The 18,144-nt window shown below is 43.8% G+C and overlaps 1 protein-coding gene across 2 annotated transcripts in view; it reads left to right on the top strand.

The window, feature by feature from the left end:
• LOC109044568 (uncharacterized) overlaps positions 1–18,144 on the top strand; it is a 145,386-nt gene that overhangs the window by 109,792 nt on the left and 17,450 nt on the right. For both annotated transcript variants that reach the window (XM_019062373.2, XM_019062372.2), the window contains exon 3: positions 7,567–7,707. In XM_019062373.2, coding sequence (XP_018917918.1) covers positions 7,567–7,707 — 141 coding nt within the window. The remainder of the gene's footprint in view (positions 1–7,566; positions 7,708–18,144) is intronic.

Below are 18,144 nucleotides of genomic sequence, written 5' to 3'. Positions count from 1 at the left end.
TATGGACTTTTTAGACGAGTTTCCACGATCGGAATGTAAACGATTTATCGAAAACACTGGGGAGGGGGGGGGTCGAGGGGATTTGGGCCCAATGACTAACCCCCCCCCCCCCCCCAAAAAAAAACTATAATTTGTGGTGATTTTCAGGAATGTTTGACCTGTGTGGACACCTACTTCACACAAGAAAGAGACACACTTCACACTTCACTGGGGGGGAAAAAAAAAACACATTGGATCTAGAGTCGCCAGACTCTTGAAAACATTGACAAGAAAAGAAGGGGGGAGGGGGGTTGGCTGTCAACAGCTGTTTAACATCGTCACCTGAAAATTTAAACGAACCGTTGGTTGTCCTTCTAATCATCTACTCCCGAGCGGAAAATCCGCGAATAGATTGGAAAAGGGCAGTGGGTGAGAGTTAAGATAAGCTTGGTACATACACAGGGTGTCACACTGTCACACACTGGAAAAAAAAAAAAACACATTGGATCTAGAGTCCAGGCTCTTGAAAACATTGACAAGAAAAAATACTCTTGATTCAATCGGATTTTTGCTTGAATCAAAACGAAATCCGCTTAAACTAAGAGGCTTGGTTCTTGATTTAAGCTAGATTCTGATCGAATCAAGAGTACTTTTTCTTGTCGATGTTTCCAAGAGTCTGGACTCTAGATCCAAAGTGTTTTTTTTTTTTTTTTTCCAGTGCAAAGTTAAACACGAGTATTTTCAGAAAGAGGTATGATACGCCCATCCCCCAAAACCCTCAATAAAAACCTTGGAATGGAGTTACGTTCCTTCGCCAGGGAAAGGACAATATTTGACTCAGTTTTTGCACTAATATACTCATTTTTGCGGAGTAAGAACATTCTAGGCCATCTTGATTGATATGGGATTCTGAAGATTGGTAGCGGCATCTTGCTAGTACTTTTATGAGAAGGTATAGGCTCTCCCTTTGGGCCCTAAGAGCTTCAAATTCATACTCTCCGTAGACAGGTACACGGAAAAAAAAGTATCACAATCCCAACTATACCCCTCGCTGATTTTGACTAGTTAGACCAGATATTAGACTAGTTTGCACAAGCCGGAATAATGGTTAAGTCAGCTGAAAGTGTGGTTGGACCAACCGTGCCTCTAGTTGGTGCCCTTACAGTCAGCATTAGTTTGGTTGGATTTTTACTCTACTTGAAGCGGGGTCTCTTAAATATATTGTCTGTCTCTGCGTTTCGCTGCCTACACTGGAAAAAAACACATTGGATCTACAGTTCAGACTCTTAAAAACATCGACAAGAAAAAATACTCTTGTTCCAATCAGATTTTTGCTTAGATCCAGAACCAAGCCTCTTAATTTGAGCGGATTTCCTTTTGATTTAAGCGTAAATCTGATTGAATCAAGAGTCCTTTTTCTTGTCAATTTTTTCAAATGTCTGGACTCTAGATCCAATGTGTTTTTTTTTCCAGTGTAGGAGTCTAATTTTGTTGGTCCTTCCACCGCCCTTGAACAGGGTATCAAGGATCAGGATTTTCCCGATTCTATCAGGAATTGAGGAAATATCGGTCGTAAAATTAGGATTTGAGAAAAGTCGGCCGTCCTTTAGGATTTTTTATCGAGCTATTCTTTGTGAAGTTACAATTGCCAATTTTTCTCCCACTTTTTCTCCGCGAAAAAATCAGGATTTGGAAAAATTATGCAAACAGGATTTGGCATTCAAAAATCAGGATTTCATCAGGATTTCCCAAAATGAAAAAAACTATACACCCTGTTAAATATACTTGGGACGATTCTGGACCGCACCTAAGTCCGCTTAGCGCCTCTGATTGACCGGAAGTGCAGTTCGGACTCATCGATGAATGTTGCGTCTCCGCGTAAAACAGCCGACAAACGGCCCCGCTTGTGGCCTGGTTACATGCTCAAATTTCCGTCAAATTCCGATCAAAAAGATGACCAAGATGGCGGTCGAGAGTTATCTAGATTGATGAGTAAAATTAATTAAAACAGCGTGTTGATTGGAATAAGCATGAAATAAGCACGGTTGTGTGGAAATCAGATGAAGGATGAGCCCCACAGCTCCATCATCTACCATCAAATTTTTGCAGGCCGCAGAAATTTGATGGTAGATTGTGCGCACCAGTCACGTTTTGATCGGATATTGATGGAAATTTGAGCGTGTAACCATAGCAATAAATTTGACAGCGGCGGTCTGCGCGGGATCCGATTGCGCAACTCTCGGAGTGATTATACGGCAACTAATGGGCGCCGAGGCCGGAATCAGTGGCAGAATCAGCCGGGACCCGGCATCGCATCATCGTTCATCGGCGGGAGGCAGCCCGGTCCCCGGTCTCGCCGTCTCCAACGCTTGGCGGACTCCCGTCGCTCGTGATGAGCCTCATTTGAATCCGGGATTGTTTCCGCCAACCGCACCATCATCGCCGCGCTGCCAGCCCCGAGCCGCGACCTTGGCCAAGGAAAAGCCGAGTCGAGACCCCCTCCGCCCCCGTCACTCGTTCGCCTCGCTCATGGGAAAGTTCACTCTACGCGGATTCCGAACGCAAAACGGGAGTGTGGTAATCCTTGGAAACTTCCCCACCGATGGAGGATTCCAGGCATCGAAACCGTTCTTGGAGGGGCCGAATGGAGATATTGCATGTGTGAGGAATTTGCGATTTGACTGTTGATTTTAATTTAAAAGTTCGCGAGAAACACGATGGTGCCACTGGTTCTCTCTGAAATCAACTCCCAAGCTCAAGAAAAGCTCTCAAGTTGAGGCCAAAATGGAGGGGATATCCCACGCTATCCTGAGAGTCCACCTCTACATCAAGACAAACTCTCCATGCAAAGACAGGGAGCAAACACATAGCAGGGTTGCGGTGTTTTCAGTTTTGGAGTCCCCAAATAAAGTGGCAGCCCTGTCAATGTATTTGCTCCCTATCTTTGCATGGAGAGTTTGTCTTGATGTAGAGGCGGACTCTCAGAATTGCGTGGGATATCCCCTTTATTTTGGCCTCAACTTGAGAACTTTTTTTGGGCTTGGGAGTTGATTTCAGAGAAAACCAGTGACACCATCGTGTTTCTCGCAAACTTTTACATAAGAACCAATGGTCAAATCGCAAATTCCTCACACATGCAACATCTCCATTTTGTCGGCCTTTCCATACGGCGTGCAACATCCATCGATGAGTTCAAACCGTACCACCGGCCAATCAGAAGGCCGGACTTAAGTGCAGTCGAGGCCCGTCCTAAGTATATTTTGGAGGACCGACAAAATTCGGGCCCAGGGTAGAGTACCTATACTGAAAAAAAAAAAATTCCGGCTGTGGAAGCCATACTTACAGGCTATATAGACATCCGTCCGTTCCGGGCTCAGAGGCCAAAAGTTCCCGGCGTAGCACCCGGAGCAGTCGAAGCTACGTCTCCAGCACCCGGAACTTTCCGCCTCTGAGCCCCGAACGGACGGTATGTCTATACAGCCCCTAACTTCTTTTTCAGTGTATATAAGGGGAGTACGGACATGTCGAAATATATGGTGCTTTTAGGGCCCGAAAGGGTAGCCAACACAAATGTCACTTCTCCAAATATTTTCCAATTTTTACCTCTGTCGAGCTTTTGATCAAGAGTTTAGGGAGCGACAAGAGGTGATAAAACGCTACTTTCATGTTCAACCTCTTGTCAAATGTAACCAGCAGTTTGACCAAAGGTGATAGAACTGGCCCTATGTATTTGCTTGGCATTGAATGCGTATTACATGGAGACTTAAACGCAAGGGTAGAAAAATCAACGAAAAAAAACCCCAACGTACGGATCGGCGATCTTACCATTATCAGTAACGCTTTATTTTCATCCTGTATTTACTATTTCTTAATTCTTTCAAGTTTATTATAAATGCGTAATATTTAGTCCAAGATCCGACATCGCTTCTGTAGAGACAACGCAAGTAGTATCCAAGAGGAATAACAGATCGGATGAAATGAAGAAATACAGCCATATCTTCATTCAGCAGTCTTTCGGTCCCAATGACAATGCTGCTGTGCTAAGAAAAAATGCCAAATAAACATTCAATTGTTGCCAAATTTACTTACCGAAAACACCAAGGATAGTTATGAATATTTTTCATTGAAATTTTCGGCACTTTAGACCAGATTACGAACAAAATTCTATAAAAATTTGGAAAGAAAATTCTCCCAAATTTTCCCGACAATTCGTGATTTGACGGAGGAAGTTTGGGAACGCCTAAAGGCTCATACGGTGTTTTTTCCTAGTATAGCAGAATGCTAACTTGGCCTTGTTACGGGAATAACTTTTACCATCAAAATAACAAGCTACACTGGAAAAAAAAGCACATTGGATCTAGAGTCCAGACTCTTAAAAACATCGACAAGAAAAAGTACTCTTGATTCAATCAAATCTAGCTTAAATCAAGAACCAAGCCTCTCAATTTAGCGCGGATTCCGTCTTGATTCAAGCAAAAATCCGATTGAATCAAGAGTATTTTTTCATGTCAATGTTTTCAAGGGTCTGGACTCTAGGTCCAATGTGTTTTTTTTTCCAGTGCAATGTAGCCACAACCAGAAAAATAGGTGGTACCAGGAGATTACTGTGAGTCTTGTAACAACAACCATTCTTCCTCCTCCGCAAAGTCGCGGTGTTCACCACTTGCCTTCCGAAGTGCCTGAACTTCGCTACTTTCGATTCTTTGTTCGTAAATTCCCATGATCAGCCTGCAGGCATGTACCGTAACATCAACATTACTAATCTATCAACCAGTATAATCAGTCCCTCTCTTCTCATGATCAAACTCTCTGCAGATGGTTCTCTAATTTCAAATGTGTATACATCTTGCCGCCTAGCGCGTGCTCCCTGTGGCTGTTTAAGTCTACGCGATTGCGACTTCCCGCTTGTTGCATTGTCCAAGATTGATAACCTTTAGCTCGACTCTCCAAACGTTTCCATTCAAACAATTCGTGCGAGGCTTTGTTGCCGAATATCTGTTTTAAACCGGCCAACAGACACGAAAACAAAAGGAGCGTTTTTTACGATTCCTCTTTAAAATTTCTCGTATAAAACGAAATATTGCGCGAGAATTTCAAAATCTTCTTGTATACTTATCTTTTATCCGGAAGTTTCATCGTAACTAGTTAGTAAAAGTCGCAAAATTGCGGATTGATTGGAGTATTTCATATCTCAAAATTGCCACCTCCTTCTGTAAGTCAGAATTTTGTTTGTCCCAGTTGAAAAAACTTTGTATCAAAATTCTATCTGCGTATTCACAATTGTAGTCCTAACCATGTATGCTTATTTATTTAGCAAAATAGAGTTTTTTCTAAAAATCAGTATGCCATAAAAGGTTTGAAACCCGTATTAAACCTAGTTTTGAAATTTTTCAAAAGTGGTATCCTAACTCAAATTTGAAAATTCATATCAAATCGGGGTGTAAACCGTCACTGAAAACGGGAAATTATCAGGAAATTCGATGTCAACAGGAAAATCAAAATTTTTTGCTTATGCAGGTCATGAATTCTCGGATAATTGTTGCGGGTTGCACACGCAGCTCCTTATAAACAGTGAATGAAATTTCATTTCACAGGGTTTTGAAGAATCCCGTAAAATTTCAATTTGCATCTCTGGATGAAGGAACAATCGCCATCGTGTGGCAACCGTTCCGAGCTTAAGTCTCCATGATCCAAGTCGAAACGTCGCATCGTTGCCAGATTGTGCAGAAAAGTCAGCAAATTTTCGCATAGAACTCAATGTAATAATATCGACGGTGAAACAAACAGACCTCGTATCTCAGTTTGCCACGTTGCAGATTTCCTATCACACTTTTTTTTAGCTGGAAAACTACTCAATGTCAATTTTTGAAAATCTCCGTGATTTTTCCTCTCTGTGCGAAGACAACTCGTGAAAACTTCAAGGAATGATATTGATTTGTTCTCCTTCAAGAAAATAACATGAAAGCGGAGATTTTTAAACATCGCAAACAAGATACGTGTTCTGGTAGTTCAGAGTGTCTGGCATCAGGATGTTCCTATTCTATCAGGATTTAAGGTCAATCAGCATTTAATCTCGATTTCATCAGGATTTAAGGAAAAATCGGTCGTAAAATCAGGATTTGAGAAAAGTCGGCCTTCCGATTGGACTCCTTTCACATACGCTTATGCAGAAATTTTAATTTTTTCCCGCAAAAAATCAGGATTTGGAAATATGAAATCAGGAGTTAGCAGTCAAAAGTCAGGAAAATCAGGATTTCACCAGGATTTCCCAAAATGAATAAAAACTAGACACCCAGCGGGCCGATTATTAAAATTGATAGACAAAGCTATAGACAAAGAAGACACAAGAGGTATGGAGGAATCCTATAGGTGGAAGCGGGTGATTGCAATGGACCAAGGAGGTAGATATTAGACTCCAAGGGGAAAAAAACTTCGTGCATAGGATCCGAAGTTGAGGTCATATGGATCGCTAAAGTTTTCGGATCACGCATCCAAAAGCTTGAGGTCCAGCTGCCGAAGCTCGGGTCAGACATTTGAAGTACTTAAATATGTAACAGATGTCTGACCCGAACTTCGGCAGCTGGACCTCAAGTCTTCAGATGTGAGATCCGAAAATTTCAGAGATCCATATGACCTCAACTTCGGGTCCCACGCACGAAGTTTTTTCCCCGTGTAGTTAAGGCAACCTACTAGAGATCCTTTGGTTAGTCCATCACTTTCTCCTTCAGTCTACAGAAATCATCCATTTCAACCAATAGGATCGCTCCATACTCCTTGTGTCTTCTTTGTCTATCGCATTGTCTATCAGTTTCAATAATCACTGAAAAAAAAATCTCGGTGTATATACTAAGAAAAGGGTAAAATTTCCTAGAATTCAGGGTTCTATTTGATCCCAGTTTTTTCTTGGTAAAATTACCATTTATGGAATCGGTAATTTTATCGAGAAATCTCGGTAAAATTATTGAACTTTCTCGGTAATTTTACTGGACTTTGGTAAAAACGCCAATATTTTTTATCGACTGTGGTAGAATTACCGAGATAAAATTGCAAAGTTACCGGGAATTGATTACCAATAAAAGTGGTATTATTACCTGAAAAAAACAGTAAAAATACCGGTTTTTAGGTAAGCTTACCAGTCTGTCTTGGTACAATTACCAATAATTGGTAAAAAAAAGTGAGATGGTAAAGGTACCAACGGACCTTGGTAAAAACGCCCAGAATTTTTTTTCAGTGTAGGATCGCTCCATACTCCTTGTGTCTTCTTTGTCTATCGCATTGTCTATCAATTTCAATAATCAGCCCGCTGTAGTTTCTCTGTCGATAAATAGGTTACTCCGCACAATCTGGCAACCCTGCGGCGCCGGCGCCCGCTTCCTCGTCCTCGTCGTGAGCCGACCAAAGTTCAAAGCTCGGGCTTTTCGTGAGGCGGGGCCGGGGACTTGCGGACGTCGAATGTCACTCCGATATCCAATCCGACTCGGAGCGGGAATCGGGAATCAGGAATCAGGAATGGTTCCCGGCTCTAAAGTCCTGGAGTTGCGTCTCAATCTTGAGGATAATGAATTGGTTTCTGGTTTTGGGTTGCAGGCGGAGAAGGAGATCCTGGCGGCGGCCCACCACGAGCTCGAGCGACGGCTCGAGGACCGGGAGGAGGAGCTCAGGGACAAGGAGGAGGAGCTCTTCCTCCAGCTCGAGAGGGTCATCCGACTCGAGGAGGATTGCGAAAAGGTAAGCCAGATTCTCTTCTTATCTAATAGATCGTATAGATCGTATTCGATACATCAAACGGGTGAGATTGTATCGATATCGATTGGTTCAAAACATAAACATAGCCTCAAAAGTAAATTCAGAAATCTGAGAGAACGGATCTTTTGAAACAGATTTTTTATTCTTTTGAGTACCAAATGCCAATGCAAAGTGAAATTGTCAGGAAATTTCTCATTTTCAGCTTTTCCAATTAATATCCTTAGAATTTGGTTTGAGGTTATGTTCTATTGTTTAGATCCAAACGATACATCGAACCGTTATCGAATACGGTCTATTCGATAGTGGTTCGATGTATCGTTTGGTTCAAAACAATAGAACATAACCTCAAGCCAAACTAACAGGATTTAAGTTGGAAAAGCTGAAAAGGAGAAAATGCCTAACAATTTCACTTCGCATTGGCATTTGGTACTCAAAGGAATACAAAATCTGTTACAGAAGACCCGTTCCCTCAGATTTCTGAATTGAATTTTGAGGCCATGTTTATATTTTGAACCAATCGATATCGATACAATCTCACCCGTTTGATGTATCGAATAGATCTATCCTTTCTCTATTCCAGAAATCGGGAATCAGACCGCCGCACAGTGGATCCAGTCAACAGGTGAGGTCGGACAAAATCTGGAAACTTTGGAAACTGTCCATTGAAACCTCCCACTTCCACTGATAGGATCGTTTCATTTGCCTTATGTCTTCTCTGTCTATCGCTTTGCCTAACAATTTCAATAACCAGCCCGCTCGTTCCATCTGTGTCCCTCGGTAACACGGCTGACAGTAGATAGAGTCTATAGGAGAGGTCGGACAAAATTTGGAAACTTTAAAAGCTCACAACTCCGTTCATACGAAACTTTGAGGGTTTAAGAGTGGTTCCATTGGTTTTCTCGGAAAATTTCCCCTCAGAAGCGCCCCTGAAAATTAAAACAAGACGAATTAAACATCAAAATTTGCAGTTTTGGTTAAATATCGCATTTCCGGCCTCTCTAATTGACTCGATCCACTGTGCGGCGCACAGTGGATCGAGTCAATCAAAGTGGTCGGACATGAAATTATTAACTAAAACTATAAATTTTGATGTTTATTTCCTCACATTTTAAAAAGAGGTGCTTCTGGAGGAAAATCTCACGAGAAAACTAATGGAACCACCTTTAGAACCTCAAAGTTTTGTATGAACGGAGTTGTGAGCTTTTAAAGTTTCCAAATTTTGTCCGACCTCTCTTATTGACTCTATCTACTCTGCGCCGTGTTACCGAAGGACATGGATGGAACCAGCGAGCTGGTTATTGAAATTGATAAACAAAGCTATAGACAGAGAGGACATTAGGAAAATGAAACGATCCTATCAGTGGAAGTGTGTGGTTGCAATGGACAGTGAAGTTAGGGAATAGACTAACTAACGGAAACCGACAAGAGATCCCACAGGTGGACTGCGTTAAGCAGAAAGGAACCAACCCACACTTTGGAAAAAATTGAGTTATGAGTGGTTTTGAACTCAACACTGCTCTATTATCTATCGCCAAAAATTCAAAGTTTTTGTCGGAGCAAATTTTGCAGAAATTGAACTTGAAGTTTATCTTTAATATTGAGTCCTATCCAGGAGTTAAACTTTAAACCTCTTTTTCTCGGTTCGATCCCGATGTGGCTCGGTTCCTTTCTGTTTAACTCCGTCCAGTTATAGTCCATTATTTTCCCCCATGGTCTCTAAGAACCACCCGTTTCAACCAATAAGATTGCTCCATACTCCCTACGTCCTCTTTGTCTATCGCTTTGTCTATCAGTTTCAACAATCAGCCCCCGACCTCCTCGGTGGAGTGTCTCCCTTTACTCATCAGACCTCCCTTGATGAGACCTTAAGAAGTTCCCAGTTCCACGAAAAAACTGAAGCGATTCCAGGCAAACTTTATTAACTCTCTTACCGAAGGAATTTCAACTGACAACACGATGCATACCGCAAAAGCAAAAACTGGTCGGTGCACCAGTTTTGACATCCTTTAAAAAATTTTAAAAAAAAATGTGCCTACCCATTATTTTTTTATTATTCTTCAAAACGAAGCTAATAGCAGCGCCCTGGCATACTTGACACTAATTTTGAACATAAACACTGCTGTTTCGGAGCTTTTTAACGAAGCGCTGATCTAGTTCCGACGCCCGATTCTCGTAAAAATAATTGTGTCAGAATGTCAACAGAGTCATCGGACTATCCCGTGCGGGCTTTCTCATTTCACATTTCTGTGACAGGCATTCCGAACTGCGGAGCTTGTCTCGAGGAATTTGTGGCACTCTCGGTACTGCTGAACCGGTTGCATTGCGTTCAGTTGAAGTCCTTCTGTCGACAGGTTTTGATCAATTAGCACGTGAGTGATCTTGCACTTGATTTGGAAAATCTTGCTTATCCCGATGCACAAGAAGCAGATGGGTGCCAGTGCGAAACATCAGATTCCCTGCAATAGAGAAATCTGAGGACATTGCACCAAGAACAACCTATAACTGGAAACCGCGTTTTGAGAAAAACGCATTTAAAGTTTTGTTTTTGATGTACTGCGCAGACTTTTCTATGCAGGTACCCTGTTTTGGTGTTTTTGGGTGACCTAACCCTTCTACTGAAGGATGCCGGGTAGATTTTGCGATACATTTTGGGTTTACACTCTAATATAGTTAATTTAAAAAAGCGGTTTATAGGTCGTTATTACGTCCAACAGTCATTTTGGTGGCAATATGCAGTATAAATCATTTTAATCACGCATGATTAACGCAAAATAAAAGAATATCGATGGTGAGTATAGAGAGGGGTAACTAGCACATTATAGGCCCTTAAATTTATAGGCCCGTATTACGCCCAACAGTCATTTTGGTGGCAAAATGCGAAGTATACATTTTTGGAGGAAAGGATAGTTTGAGAGGAGAATAAATTATTTCAATAGCTCGTTTTTCTGAAATAAAAACAAATCTTTATAAAATGAGATCAAAAAATCGAGCCATCACTATCGCCGCGCCGCGCCGATGCCCGCTAACCGAGAATGATAAGGCCGCGCGTATAGGTCGTTCTTGCACCCATCGATCCAGAGGCCTGACTTGCCTCGGAAAAAAAAGGTTTTTCGACCTCGAGACGTTACCTATCTATATTCTATCGCTACCACAGCATAGTCCAGGGTACGTAGAATCCGAAAAGCAGATTGGCGTAATAACGACCTATACGCCTATAGGTTGTTCTTGGTGCGGTGTCCTCAATTGTGTCAGAATGTCAACAGAGTCATCGGACTATCCCGTGCGGGCTTTCTCATTTCACATTTCTGTGACAGACATTCCGAACTGCGGAGCTTGTCTCGAGGAATTTGTGGCACTCTCGGTACTGCTGAACCGGTTGCTCAGGGTGTCTAGCGACCGGGAAAACCGGGAAAGTCAGGGAAAGTCAGGGAGATGAAATTGGTCCGGGAGAAGTCAGGGGAAGTCAGGGAAGAAAAACGCAGAACCGGGAGAGAAGCGAACTCCCGTCGAAGATCGCGATTTTTTGAATAACTTCACGGCGCTTCGATACTTAGCCGTGCAGCGCTCTCTCCTGGTCTGAGGTGCCATCTGAACCGTTAGTGCTGACGTAAATAAAGAGACTACATAGCGTAGTCTCTTTATTCTATGGTGCTGACTAGTGGTGCTCCCTCTCTCTATCGCTGTGTTGCGTCCGCGACGCCTCCTTTAGCGTCCGCGACACCTCTGGAAGTGCCCCCGACGCCTTTTGAAGCGTCCACGACGCCTTTAAAGCGTCCGCGACGCCTCCTTCAGCGTCTGCGACACCTTTGGGAGTGTCAGCGACGCCTGTGCAAGCGTCCGCGACAACTTTAAGGCGTCCGTGACGCCTCCTTAAGCGTCCACGACACCTCTGAAAGTGTCCGCGACGCCTTTTTAAAGCGTTCACGACGCCTTCCAAGCGTCCAGGACGCCTCTGGTAGTGTCCGCGACGACTTTTGAAGCGTCCATGACGCCTTACGCAACTTAAGGCGCGTCTGTCCGCGGCGTCCTGGACGCCGGCGGAAAATGCTGCTACCGAGTCGAGGGCGAGAAGACGCTCACATTTCGGAGCACGGCACCTTAGGAGCGGAATTTGTGGATTTTTTCCGCTCTGTCCGCTGTCAATTTCTCGAATTTTCGTTGATCGGACAGTATGCTTTGAGCCGCGAAAATGGCTGGAGGCGCTTTTTTTTTTAGGAGGGTGTGGATTCGATCGACAAGAATCGACCGAAAAATAAAAACGTGAATCGATCGACACCGATTCGATGGACAAATTATTAAAAAAGCGGTGTCGATTCGATCGACATGAATCGATCGGAAAAAACCGTGAATCGATCAGAAAAAAACGTGAATCGATCAGAAAAAAACGTGAATCGATCGGAAAAAAACGTGAATCGATCGGAAAAAAACGTGAATCGATCGACGAGAAATGATTGACAATTAATTAAAAAAAAAAAACCGGTATCAAGTCAATCGACATGAATCGATCGAAAAACCAAAACGTGAACCGATCGACGTAATTCGATCGACTCACAGGTTTGTCGATCGACTCATAGGTTTGTCGATCGATTCACAGGTTTGTCGATAGACTCACAGGTTTGTCGATCGATTCACGGCTTTTGTCGATCGATTCACGGCTTTCGTCGAACGATTCACGGATTTTGTCGATCAATTCACGGCTTTTGTGTTCGATTCGCGGGTTTGTCGAACTGAACACATTCGAAAATATGTAGGAAAAGCAGCGGACTGAGCGGAATTTGTCGGTGTCTCCGCTCCGATCTGTTGGCGACAGATCGGAGCGTCCTCCATCGGCGTTTTCCGCAGCGTCTCTCCGCCGCTAAGGTGCCGTCCCCGCGCAAAATCATTAGACAGATTTATCGGCGTCTCTCCGCGGCGTCCAGGACGCCGCGGACAGACGCGCCTTAAGTTGCGTAGCTTAAAGCATCCGCGACACCTCTGGAAGTGTTCGCGACACCTGTGGAAGCGTCCACGACAACTTTAAGGCGTCCGCGACGCCTTCTTAAGCGTCCACGACACCTCTGGATGTGTCCGCGACGCCTGTGGAAGCGTCCGCGACAAGTTTTAGGCGTCCGCGACGCCTGTGGGAGTGTCCGCGACACCGCTTGAAGTGTCCGCGACGCCTTTTGAAGTGTCCACGACGCCTCCTTTAGCGTCCGCGACGCCTCCTTTAGCGTCCGCGACACCTCCGGAAGTGAACTATTTCTTCCTCTATTTATTTAATTCCCGAAGTTGCAAATGTCTATAAAGTTTTTTGAAGTAAGCAAAGATCAAGTTGATGCAATAGTGGAAGAAAGAAAAGAATCTTTTTTACGAGAGTCTCCGTTGACACCATGACACCCAAAGACCGCAGAAAGGTTTTATTCTTGAATTGTAATCCATCGCTTTGAAGGGTGGAAAACATCGTACAGACTGAAAGCAAATCTTGGTAAAAGGTCATGAAAAGTCAGGGAGAAAGAAAATTCAATAGGTCAGGGAAAACCTTGAAAGTCAGGGAGAATGAAAAGAAAAATTTGCTAGACACCCTGCATTGCGTTCAGTTGAAGTCCTTCTGTCGACAGGTTTTGATCAATTAGCACGTGAGTGATCTTGCACTTGATTTGGAAAATCTTGCTTATCCCGCGATGCACAAGAAGCAGATGGGTGCCATGCGAAACATCAGATTCCCTGCAACAGAGAAATCTATCGTCTTGGCCGTTCCTCAGGGCTGGATTTACATTTTTAGCGCCCTAGGCTAAACTTAGGGTGGCGCCCCTAAAAGTAGGCGCTCTCGTGGAGGGGAAAGGGGAAGTCCTTCCAGATGCCCCTCCCCTCCAGATCAGAAGGAGGATGTTAGGTGTCCGGAAAATGTTCGAATTCACCTTTAAAAAAACACCTTTGTCGACACAACGTAGACAATTTTTAATAAGTCACGTTTTTGAATAAATTCTCAAAAATTTTGCGCCCCTCAACATGTTGCGCCCTAGGCTATAGCCTATGTAGTCTATTGGTAAATCCGGCCCTGCCGTTCCTCGTTGTGCTAAGGAAAATACCTCCTTGTTGCGTTCAGAAAACTGATTTTGCGAGTGTCTGAAATTTGACAGGGTTGCCACAGTCAGGGAATACCGGGAAAACCGGGAAATGTCAGGGAAAACTTGGAAATGCATTGGCGGATCCAGCAAATTGCCAACATTGTCTTTTCTCCATTTAAACCCATGGAAATGTATCGATTGATGGAGGGGCCAGGTGATCCGACAAGATTCGATTATTTAGCATAGGTTTAAATGGAGGAAATCCGGTGTTGCCAAATCGCTGAATCCGCCTCTGTAAATGTCAGAGAAAATGACGGAAATGTCACGGAAAAATCGTCAGATTACCTTCATTTGCTTTCTCGAGTGGGTTTGACGATTTGACCCACAAATTTTGCTCGAAAGATATTTCGAACCATGTCTTTTTAAAAATCTGGCACTTGTTCAATTGTCAGGGAATTTTACCAAAATGTGACAGGGAAATTGGGAAAATGTCAGGGAATTTAATTTCCCAAATTCTGTGGCAACCCTGTAAATTGGATTTTATTTTTACCCAAGTAAAAATTATTGAGTCATCTGAGCATGAGATTATCCTTCCTTTCTGTAAAAAAAATGAAATAGCGACGGAGGTTTTTAAGGCCGCATGACGTTTGTGATACTTCGGCCGGAAGGTGACGAGTTGCGTTTTGCGTATCTCTGTATTGAAGGCGCACACTGAACACGGATATAGAACCATCTCCACGGCACGGTTCCGTTATTTCGTTCCAGGTGACTCATTTTCCCCCATGGTCAATCCAAAACTGAAAATAGAGCTTATGAACAATATCGGGGGTCTTTGGCCCCTCTCACTTACACACACACACACTCACACACCAGAGTACGGTAAGAATAGGCGTTAGACAACGTGACCCTGACGGTACCTCTTTCAACCGCATACTCACCGAGTATTTGTTGAGTCACAAATTGAGAATTCCTCTCTGGTGCAACGGAATCACCACTACGCTACATAGTTGCCGCGGTGGGCTCGCCTTTAACGGGGATAGGATCAAACGATTAGCCGAGGCAAAATTTCACGCCGGACCAAGAGCTCAGTGTTGGTTTTTATTCGCCGGGGTGCATTCTGGCTACGCGCTCAGCTACAATGTGCATGTTTATTCGACTTGGTGGTGGAAGAATAGGTAGTAGTGGATTCCAGTCACACATCCTTGACGATTCTTCATTGTTAGCTGTGAACTGATGCGATAATGATTTTCAAGAGAGTTGAAAAACCAGAATGTCCAGAATAATCTCTGCCGCTGAGCTTAAATTCTTTCACTGAGCAGTAGTAATACAGGCCTCAGCATTTTTTTTATAAAAGCGCACGCTGCACATAATTTAAAGTAAAAAAAAACTGAAAATTGTATGTGAAATTTCCCCCCGGAAAATGTTAGGTAAAAATTTCAACCACGTGCGGAAAACCTGATTAAGTCGGGGAAATATTGTGCCAGAATCAGCTACGAATCCTGTCTTTGTATACTTCCAGAGAATTGCTCTTTGCATGCTGGTATCTGAAATCATTCATTCCCGGAATCATGGAGCAGCCTATCCAGAGCTGGATTAGCGCTGAGGGGCCCAGGGTACTGTACTGAAAAAAAAAAGTTCGGTCTTACGTACCGAAGTTCGGTGTTCCTTATCATCCCAACGAATTTGGTTCGTCAAACTGTATTTTCGGTTTGTCAAACCCAACCTTCTGTTCGTAAACCTGAATTTTCGGTTTGTCAAACCGAACCTTTGGGTAACCGAACTTGTGCGGTGAAGGGAACTGACGAATAAAGTTTGGTCATATATGCCGAATATTCACACAAACCAAACGTTCAGTTTGACAAACCAAATATTTGGGATGGCATGGAACAGTGAACGTTCGGTTCACATGACCGAACTTTTTTTCAGGGTGGTTATGAAGGGCGGCCATGAGGGGGCTCAAATGAAATCCAAAAAATTAAGGGCCTCACGACACCCAAAAACCCAGGCTTAGAGCCTCTCGAAATCCGTCTTCAAGGATCCTTTTCGGATCTGGAATTTTGAAAAAGAAATAAAAAGTTTAGGGGGGCCCGCGTGGGGTCCTATACAGCAACCCGGCTAATCCGGTCCTTGTTCACGGAGAAAAAAACTTCGTGCGTGGGACCCGAAGTTCAGGTCATATGGATCTCTGAAGTTTTCGGATTGAGCATCTGAACACTTAGGGTCCAGCTGTCGAGGTTCGGATCTCACATCTGAAGCTTCAGTTCTTACATCTGAAGTACTTCGGTTTTCACATCCGAAAAACGTCGGTTCTCACATCCGAAAAACTTCGGTTCTCACATCTGAAATACTTCAGATGTAATGAACTGAAGTTTCAGATGTGTGATCCGAACCTCGACAGCTAGACCTAAAGTGTTCAGATGCTCAATCCGAAAACTTCAGAGATCCATATGACCTAAACTTCGGGTCCCACGCACGAAGTTTTTTTCTCCGTGTTTGATGGTCCGGTCTCGGGAGCCGGACGCCCGGGTTTTCGGGGGCGTCGCGACGCGGACGCGACAACGCTGGCCGAGCGAAGCGCGATGACGCGATTGCGCAGGCGCGATGCCCAACACGGCGCGACTCGGCGCGGCGGCCCAATATCGCTTTCACTTTTGCACCATGTTACACGTAATTATATCCGTATTTTTGTTATTGTCCCCCCCCCCCTCTTGCCCCCGCGAGTCCTCGGGGGTCCGGCCGCGTGGACCGAGCCGTTAGGTTCCCCCATCGGTCGGTTGGTCCACGCTTTGATCCAGGCTCTGCTTTGCGAGGATGACCGGAATGGGGGAATGGTCGGGCAGAGATCAGTTATTGGAGACTAGAGTCCCTTTATACTGAGAGTCAAGACGATGTGAATCCATTTCTGATTGGTTCCCGTATTTTAGGCCTTCACAGTGTCACAACCGGGGATAAAGATTACATTTTCACCGATTGCAAAGATTATAATCTGGAATGGACCAGGGAATTACGGGTTCGGCAAGGAACGAACGGAATGAGAGAAGGAACGGAGGAAGGAATTTGAGAATGGGCCGATCAGAGATTACGAAAAACGTTCAATTTGTGTAATCTTTATTCCCGTTTGTGACTCCATGAGGGGGTGCTGTCTTGACTCTCAGTATAAAGGGACTCTAGCTCTACCTTGCGAGGATGACCGGAATGGGGGAATGGTCGGGCAGAGATCAGATACTATAGAGACACCATACCTGACTGCGACAGCTCTGCCGTGAGAGCGAAGAGAGCAGTAAGTGTCACCTTTTCAAAATCGAGTTTCCTTCAAAATTCGTCTAATCTCTCTTAGATGAAATCGCTGAAATAGCTGAAACAGCGAAGTTCATCGTAATAATTGTATGAAAACGAGACGAGAGGCCCTCCACTGGCCTCTTGGCGACAGGTGGAAGCTTTTACTTTCGGGGATTCAACACTTCCGTATGGACAATTATAAGGGAGCAACAGTCATCACTCTTTTTTCGGCTGTTGATCTACCTACATGGTGGATGATGAGCTTCGGGTGACGTCATGAGCCAAACAAGTTTCCCAAACTACGGCTTGTTTTGGCTTGTTTGCAAGACGAAACTGCCAACACGTTATTAAACATCAACCATGCAGGTAAGTCAACAGTTTAACGTTGATGTCCCGAAAGTAAAAGCTTCCAAAATAGCTGAGATACGAGTGGAGGGTCTCTCTCTTGTCTCTGCATTTGAAAAAGCCGCAATTGCGCAAAAAATGATGTAGTTTCAGACAACACAGCGATAAGTGACATTATTCCTCCAGAAAGCCAATGAAAACAGTGCTTTCAAGTAAAGTGCCGCCCTCTTATGCCAATTTCTAACTCGAAAATGTGTTTGTTGTGTGTCCAAAACGCAACTACGAAATCATGCAGAAGATAGCACTCACGGCTGTCTTGCCTCTCTGAAAATGGATAATGCGCTTTTTATGTAATTGAAACAGAATCTGTCGGATTATAATCATCCAATCGATTTCCAGGAGTCCTTCGGATGATTAGTGGCAACTTGACAAAGATTGGAGGCTTTTTTCAATAAAATTTTCCGGTCAGACGCCTGTGAGCCCGTTCCATAGAATAAAGAGACTAACGGCAATGGAATAGCTCAAGCCACCGAAAATGGCGCCATTTTACTCAAGAGTAAAAGCTCTCGTTGACTCTCGGCGGAATAACACCCCTGTCCGTTGTTTTGTCAAAAGAACGTCAATTTTTTCTCAATTATTACGGCTTCCTCATAGGTCCTGAAGAGTTGAGATGAATTTTTCTGTTTTAACTGTCACGGTGATTTCATCTCAAAGAGATCAGACGCATTTTTCGGGTGTCTACAAGTTC

This window comes from Bemisia tabaci, chromosome 10 (assembly GCF_918797505.1).
Source record: "Bemisia tabaci chromosome 10, PGI_BMITA_v3".
Classification (NCBI taxonomy): Eukaryota; Metazoa; Arthropoda; class Insecta; order Hemiptera; family Aleyrodidae; genus Bemisia; species Bemisia tabaci.
The sequence above is the reverse complement of the archived record's forward strand: the minus strand, read 5'-3'. Positions and strand labels throughout refer to the sequence as shown.